This window comes from Tigriopus californicus, chromosome 11 (genome assembly GCF_007210705.1).
Source record: "Tigriopus californicus strain San Diego chromosome 11, Tcal_SD_v2.1, whole genome shotgun sequence".
Lineage (NCBI taxonomy): Eukaryota > Metazoa > Arthropoda > Copepoda > Harpacticoida > Harpacticidae > Tigriopus > Tigriopus californicus.
This window is the reverse complement of record NC_081450.1, coordinates 12,793,272-12,801,535: the sequence shown is the minus strand read 5'-3', so window position 1 is coordinate 12,801,535 and position 8,264 is coordinate 12,793,272. Positions and strand designations below refer to the sequence as shown.

The 8,264-nt window shown below is 38.3% G+C and overlaps 1 protein-coding gene across 1 annotated transcript; it reads left to right on the top strand.

Moving 5' to 3' along the window:
- Positions 1–2,847: 2,847 nt before the first annotated feature.
- LOC131890159 (frizzled-5-like) lies at positions 2,848–5,067 on the top strand. Its single transcript, XM_059239450.1, has 3 exons — positions 2,848–3,801; positions 3,880–4,075; positions 4,165–5,067. Exons 1-3 carry the CDS (start codon positions 3,069–3,071, stop codon positions 4,823–4,825), a joined length of 1,590 nt encoding a protein of 529 aa, XP_059095433.1. The 5' UTR covers positions 2,848–3,068; the 3' UTR covers positions 4,826–5,067.
- The last annotated feature ends 3,197 nt before the right edge of the window (positions 5,068–8,264 follow it).

The following is an 8,264-nucleotide window of genomic DNA, read 5'->3' as shown; positions in this document are numbered from 1 at the left end:
AGTAAAAAAGAATCATAGCACGCATTTGCAATAATTCCGGGTGCACTTTTACTCCAGTTGCAACTTCTCCAGACCATTTTCAGAGAAGGAGTGAAAAATGACAGGAATACTAATCGATTTGCGTTTGAAAAAAAAACTTAAAATCATAACATCTAGAGGAGACATAATTCCCCAAACAACAAAGGGTCTTATAACCAACCCACACCATATAAATAAGGTCATGGTGTCAGGGTCCCCATTTTGGGACCATTTTTATGAATAGGTTTTAAAAACCCTCGAAAGACTATAAAAACTTTGTATTGATCAATTCCTATTTATACGTTAGCTTCCTTCCCAGAGCATCTGTTTACCAAGAAACTGCTTGATCATTGCGAAAAAAGACAAACTTTGGGTGTGCGAGGCGTTTTGGACCTCGGAAAGTTCGACTTACATTACCTCCGTCAAGACCATCATCGCCTAAGACCCCTAGCTGATGAGGCCTTTAGTCCGATGGATCCGGATGAGTTCTTGAGTTCTATTTGCTCGTTGGGGCACCACGTTGAACCTGTGCTCATATAATGCTCCTCAATGCCAAATGTTTGGGCAACAGCTCTATCAAAACTATAACAATCATATTTTTGTGACAATGAAGATGCAAGTATGTCACAACTATAAACTAGAGCTCCTCTGGCCGTCGATGAATGATATCTGTAAACTCTTGTTGGCCACCTTATAAGAAAAATACGTTTTGTTGTGTGGGGAGGTCATTCAGAGATGAGTTTGACTGGAATAGAAATTAGTCTATTCAATATGTAAGAATTGAGCATGGCAACGACAAATAAGTTCGTTCTTTTTGCGAATAGGGAACTGAAATCCCACCAGAATTTTGAATGATTGATATGATTTCAAGTGTCCAATAACCTGAAAGCTACATGAACCTAAGGAAACCTGAAATATGTCTTTGATTTTTCTGTTCTCTCATTAAAAACGAAGCAAACTTGAATCTTCTTAAACATTCTGTGTATAGAGATATTACTGGACGCTGAGACATAATAATGATTTACAAAAGAGCTGGATATCTTGTTTCTCTGTTTCGTAAGTAAGAGTTTTAATTTGAGTTTTAATTTATACTTTCCTGTGGTACACTTTATATGTATTCAAGTCATCCATATTTAATTGTCAGAATATGTTTTTGAAGATTCTTCGTGGCTTTAAAACCTGTTTTTGACATGGCCTATGTTTAGATGTCATTATGGTAATTGGTTTCACCATTGGACAAGACATATTTGAGAGCAAAGTTATCAAACTAGTAGTTTCATGGCAAAAATTCATCCTCTAATGTTTGCTTCTCCAAGAAAACTCGATAACTTCCTAACAATGTGAACACCCTGAGCTTAAAATTCGTTGCAATTGGTTTTTGGAGCACATTCCCAAGTGCAATCGGTTTTCAAAGAATCAATATTATCATTATTATTACTAGTTGGAGCTAGCTGTCTTTCTTGTCGATTCCTTCGTTAATAGTAAATGGCATATTCTTTCTCGCTTGAGACTTGCAATGTACTTCCTTGCTTTTACAGGAGGTGCTCAGTTATGTGTGAAGCCTGAAACTTAACACGATAAAAACATTAGGGCCCTCTTCATTTGAAACCGGTCAGAATTTGCTTCAACAATATGTTTCATTTTCACCTTGATCAAAAGTTATGCCCTCCCAAACCCCGCTACATAACTTTTCACAGAATGAATGGTCTAGCCCTTTTGTGGTGATTGGTTATCAGAAAAGAGCTAAATCATTCATTCCATGCCCTTTCTGTATTGTATTTTGCTTTGAGAGCGCATTGCTTTTGCTCCTTTCGTTCGATTGGGCTGAAATTTGAAAAACGCAATTGTAATGACGTAGAGCCAGTCTCACGATGACCAGATTGCTTTTCCGTCCACATTTCAGTGGTTCATGGAGCAACAAAACTTCATCAAACAATGACGCTAATAATGGAATAGTCTAGACTTCTAAATGCAAGCCTATTCATCATTGGGTCAATCAATACAAATCAAAGCATGCTTTCAGGATGTGCGACGATGACTTCTTATATATTGTCTTGCCTTTCTTATCATTCAACTTGCATTTGAATTATAGGAAAAGTACCAATAACTTCGGCAAAAGGGACGAGAACTTCAGTATGTTTATTTTATTGGGAAGGGGATAAAACAGCAGATTTGAAGAATGATGAACAGGCAATATAAACCATAAGGGCAGCCCTGGTAACTTCTTCGCCTCATCATTTGCAACGAAATAGCACTGCTTATAAAAAGAAGAGTTTATTTTTCAAGATCTAAATCTCTTATCGGCAAAAGGATAGTGTGAGAGTTAAAATAAACAGGAACAAGGAACTGGATGAAAAATTGAATCCCATCAAAACGAGACATTATGATTTATTAGAGAAGGATTGGAGTAATCTATTCCAAGCTTGTAGAATCTAATCCAAATCCTCATTCTAAAACCAATGTCGAAGACCTGGTACTAATCTGTCACATTTGACTGGGGACAGCCCTTTTGAATACTCATTTGGGGTTTCAAAAGGAGCCAAAAACTCATGATTGTACAAAATGCACCTAACGAAAAAAAATGAGTCAGATAATGATTCAACCCTTCAGATGCTAAAACATTTTTCATTTCTTACAAATCTAACTATCATGACTTCATAGTGCCACCAATATCGTTCAAGTTGAAGAGCTAATAGAGGCTCTTCATTGTGTCGAAATGCACCTTAGATCTGCTCAGGTTGGTCAACCTTACTCAAAGAATACAATAGCTCAAACAGTAGGCAGGTCAGCTCACCTGACTGATTGGAATAGCTCACAGATGTATAAATGATTTGGATGATTTGCTTCCCATCTACGAGGATAGTAACAATTCTAGGGCTTCCACCACAGAGTGAAGATTGTTTAAATTGTCCAGATAATCCTGGAGAGGAGGTAATTGACCAAAATAGATCTGACAATGGACAGGTGAACTTGAATCTTGAGCTACTGTGGCCATTTTCTTCATCTTCTCAGTCTAGAAACCACAGGGTCAGAGGAAAGAGGTCACCAAAATGAAGATCGTCCCTTCATTCCTGATCTTGTGTTGGGTGTTAGGTTGGGTAAAGTGCCAATTTCGTGAGAGTGGAAAGTGCCAACCGATTCGCGTACCCATGTGTAGAGGTATGCAGTACATGATGACATCCTTACCCAACCATTTCAATCACCACACTCAGGCCGAGATCATGTTAGAAATCTCTCAATTCAAACCTTTGATCCATGTGAATTGTTCGACGGAGTTACAATTCTTTTTATGCTCTCTGTACACTCCGATCTGTATTCCGAACTACGAGAGAAAAATCCCCGCATGTCGATCAGTTTGTGAGCGGGTCAAATCCTCGTGTTTCCCCATCATGTCCCAGTATGGCTTTCAATGGCCTGAAAGAATGGCATGTGAGTTATTGCCCCGCATTTCGACCGACAACCAACTATGCATGGATCCCTTGATGAATGGGAAGAGATCAGTGCTTCAAGACGATATTAAAACCATGCTGGAACCTTTTGAGAGCAATTTTGAAGAAGATCCAAGGTGGGAAAAGCTCGATGAATGGGACCTAGAGACCACAGACATGGAAGAGATCCTATCCAAAACCACGTATTTTAGCAGTATTGTGCTCGTCATTGGCATGCTGAATTTGGTCTCAAGCTCTATTGCTATTGTCATTTTCACCACACAATGGAGCAAGCACAGCTACCCGGAACGGCCTTTGTTATTCATGTCATTTTGCAACGCTTCTATAGCTTTAGGTGAGTCGTCATTCACATTCTCCTCTATTGTCAGTTACGTAAAGCGATGAAAAAAAAATAATGTGTCTCATCCTGTAGGAACCATCGTTAAGGTACTGGTCATTGAAGACGAGCCATCAAGCTGCTCCCAAATGAGTGTGGAGCGTGTGTTCTGTTCCATAATTCATCTTCTCATATACTACTTCCAAATGGGAGCCTGTTGTTGGTGGGTGATTATGGCTGTGACCTGGTTTCTCTCCGTGAAGCTCATGTGGGCGTCAGAGGTGATTGAAAAGTAAGAAAACCTTCAGAGTGTTTGGCCCTACAATGGAATACAGCAATGGAAACTGAACACTACCTTTCGCTTTCGCTTGTTCCCTCTAGATATGGAAAGCTGTTCCATTCCCTCTCGTGGATTTGGCCTTTGTTGGAGACAGCTTTGTATTATGCCACATTTACACTCGAAGGGAACGAGTTTCGCAGCCTTTGCTGCCATGGTCCCCAGGATAGTCCCACCATGGTGTTGGTTTCCATTGTTCCTCTGCTCCTCAAGATCATATTTGGAACCGTTTTCCTGAGCATTGGAATCGCCGCAGGGTTTCGAGTGAAGAAGCTCCTGCCTGCTGAACACATTCAAAGTCTTCAAAGAATCATGTTGAAGATCTTAGTGTTCTCTTTAATTTATACCCTCTGTCAACTCATCGTGATATTATTCTCTCTGCATGGGATCTTAAACCTTTCGGATGGACTGAGTAATTGGGCATCAGTAGTCATTCTCATCCCTGGATCGATTTCATTGGGCTGGGTAGTCAGTCGTAAGTCAATCAAATCCTTGTCACAGATCAACCTCAAACCCTGTCTATCGAAGGGGACGCCACCAGTCAATTATGAAGATTTCTTCAACCAACTCGGTCACCCCTGGATTAAATCGATCCAAGAGACAAACAAGGGCTCTATGAACCTCCATAACAATAACGTGAATCATAATCGAACTCTCAGACAAGATGGGACGGTGGAAACAAATGATATCTACATGCAATTCTGAACAGTACCGTACATACGCATATCACGATCTTGGCTGACGTCGAGTAACTTTGAAATCGAATACCTTTCTTCTATGACGTGTCTTCATGGCTATGGGAATATTTTCTAATGTATGACTCATGAAATTTTCTTGCGAATATTGACTCTTCATGAAATGTGTTTATCAAATAGAATCACGTAACTATTTTGTTTGGCACATCTTTTTTAGATTCCAGTCAAAGAAACTGGCAGACCTGTGTTGTGATTGTAATTGATTACGTTTGAAGTCAAAGCTATTGCAATGGTAATTAATTACTTTTGAATTAATGCAATTGAGCTTTTTCAATTTCAAAGTACAATTACATTCTCACTCACATGACACGTTTTTACACACAGACTTTTAATTTATTGAAAGATATAGATCGTCGTTCAGCGCACAAAACCTTCTATTTCCAACCGCATTCTGCGCTGTTTTTGATATACTTTAGACAAATGTATCTCATCAACTCCAGCGTCTTTGGCGAACCCATGATGCTAAAATGACAGATGTTCAGCAAGGCATTTCCTAAAAAGATGAATGCAGACAGTTTTTCTTTCCAAATACAATACAAACATAAGATGACAAGAGGTCTTGAAATGTCTGTTAGATGGTTGTATCACGTTTGGTTAACGCGCGACTGAGGTATCTTCGGGTTCAAGGGGTTGGTTCTCCAGTTTGAGTAATTACACTTCAAACCCATGTCTATGTAACTGTAATTAACTACTAGAGACGGCAAAAATATATTTTTAGCAAATTCTGTTTTATGCCATTGATTATGCATAAAAACTGGTCAAAAATATACACTTCAATAAGCTTTTTTAACCCAAAATATGTTTTCAGTATGCATCTAAAATCCAAAATATCTTGCTTAAAATGAAAAAAAACAAGATCAAAAGGCCAAACTATTGCAAAAAAGGCATTCGTCTCATATATCTTTTCGACCTTGGCAATAAGCTGATCAATGACAGGGGATTTGTAGAGGACCATCTCATCCAACCTATGCTGAGAGTGAGCCACTTATTTTTCAAGACATTTCACATTCATATTGGCAATTTTTGGTAAAACCCAATCTTATTGTCTTCGGGGCGAAATCCTTTCAAAGCCATCACGCAGCTTTGTCCGGCTCCCAGCCAAATTTCATCAACGACGGAGGCAGACAAAGGATGAACCAATTCAAGTCAATTTTGATGTGATAGGAAGCTCGTTCTATCAACTTTTTAATCCATCTACATATTTTAACCACTCATTCTTTTACCTATTTGTTTATGATTATGCACTCTAGTTGATACGTTTGACGCATTGACATGACTAAGAGTCGCAATAAATTATTATTACACTACATGTCATTTTGCTTACGCCAAACACCCAAAATATGCATAAGAATATCCATGAAAACACAAAATATGCAATACATGCAAATAATCATGGCATAAAAAAGATAATGCAAATTTTGGCCGTCCCTATTGATTACATTTATTAAGTACTTGACACAGGTCTGGCAATTGAGTTGGCTCGATGAAAAGTCGGAAAGCCCCGATCAAAATCATATTTCACCCAAAGTATTGTTCCATAGGTTTTCCAGCAGTTATGTTGCCAAAATTGTTCGTCATGAATGATTCACTCTTTTTGGCGAAATGTTTCAAAGTAACGTTGTGTCCAAAAAAAATTGTTTAAAGCAGATTAAATGCTCAAATTATCACGAAAATGGCAATTCGTCAAGAAACATTCCATTCACCTTGAGCTTTCCATTCGAACAAGTGGTCCATTGCGAAAATATATAAATATTTGCACTACCTAGCTTTTGTGTCCTCCTAATACTAAAAACGAGTCAATATTTCCAACCTGAAACCTCAGATGAATTGCCACATGAGTGCAAGAATGAACAGTTGGTCAAACAATGCGTCATGACTTTCATCCTTTTTCTTAGAATCGTGGCCTTTAGAAAGACCTCCCATCGTCTGGCTCGAAAGTATAAATACATTTAATCAGAACAGAGATCAACGCTTCTATTTGTTCAACAATACAAGATGTGTTGGATCGTTTGTTTCAAACGGACTTGTCAAGAAAAGGGAATTAAATTAAGTCGCAAAGCTTTCAGCCTTGCATTTCATTCTCACTGATCAGTCTCATAGCGAGCCATATTTTTCTCGGACAAATTGCTTTGGCCCTATTCCATACACAGTTCAGAGTTCTTCCACCACGTTAGGATGCCACTTTTTTATACGCAAAATAATCCAACCCACCACCTCTCCAATGAATGCTCTACTAGAATTTGACAAAAAATTGGTAAAACATTATCAGGCTAAATTGGCGGATTGACAAAACTACTCGCTTGAAAAACGCCTTTGTTGTAGTTTTGCTCCTCTATTCAGTTATGTTTTTAGGCGTACAGTTATTGTTTAAAAAAAATAACAATTTACTGAGTCGCTATGATACTTTCTGGGCAATAACCTTCACTTGAGCTTGTGTCATAAACTATGACTTTCCAGCTCTTCTGGACTTTAAAACTATGCATAGATCACTTTTTTACAACAAGATGTGCTACATTTTGAACTTTCTGTCTAGTAAGAAGTAAAACAAATTGTTAACAAATATAGGCAAAGGTGAGTGTTGCCATAGATTTTTATGAACCGGTAAGCGAGGAGATATGCAAAGAGCAACAAGTGTCTGTCTAAAGAGAAAATTACCTCTCTACATTGAGAAAAGACAGAATGTGTCCAAAAGAGGACGTGAAAAGTCAAAATAAAGTAAAAAGAATTATTGAAGATCAGGTATAAAAAAATTGCTACTGTATGTTGGCATTGTTGATGAAATGAGCTGGCTTCTCAATGATATTTCAACTAGTCAACATCGTCTTTAGCTATGAAAAAACACGTTTGACTTGCTTGTTACGTTAGGTTGATAATTTGCTCCACTTGTAGGCACGCCTACGAGCGAACGCATCATTCAGCTCTTTGCTACAATATTAGTTTCTTGCTGGGTTACAACTGGAATTATTCATAGATCATCATTCTCTGCATGTGTCCCAAAGAGCTAGAAGGTAACTTCCACATTGCATCTTATTTCGAGGAAACAACAACTAATACACAAATTTGTTACAATCCAGGTTTTAGGGCCAATTCTAGTGACCGTAGATGTTTAACGTGCGTTTTGAGAGCATCTTCAAGGCTTCGAGAATTCAGGCTAGGTAAAACAATGAAGCTCAACGATCATCTTTCTCGGGCTCCTTCATTGTTCAATTTGCTGCCTTCAAATATTAGTAGGGAGTATGTAGTTGTTGATCCAGCAGCAGGATTTATGTCAGACTTGGACAAGTTTTTGATCGAAATTCCTGATCAACCCTCCATTCAAGGGCTAGCCAGATATGCCAACACTAATTCGTTGGTCGATCAAATAACATATGAAAATAAAAGTTAAGTAA

What these genes read in the sequence shown, in the direction of transcription:
- LOC131890159 (XM_059239450.1), top strand. Translation starts at nt 3,069, where the DNA reads ATGAAGATCGTCCCTTCATTCCTGATCTTGTGTTGGGTGTTAGGTTGG. An exon ending in CAACGCTTCTATAGCTTTAG is followed by an intron (nt 3,802 to 3,879) that starts GTGAGTCGTCAT and finishes CTCATCCTGTAG; the next exon opens with GAACCATCGTTAAGGTACTG. An exon ending in GCGTCAGAGGTGATTGAAAA is followed by an intron (nt 4,076 to 4,164) that starts GTAAGAAAACCT and finishes TGTTCCCTCTAG; the next exon opens with ATATGGAAAGCTGTTCCATT.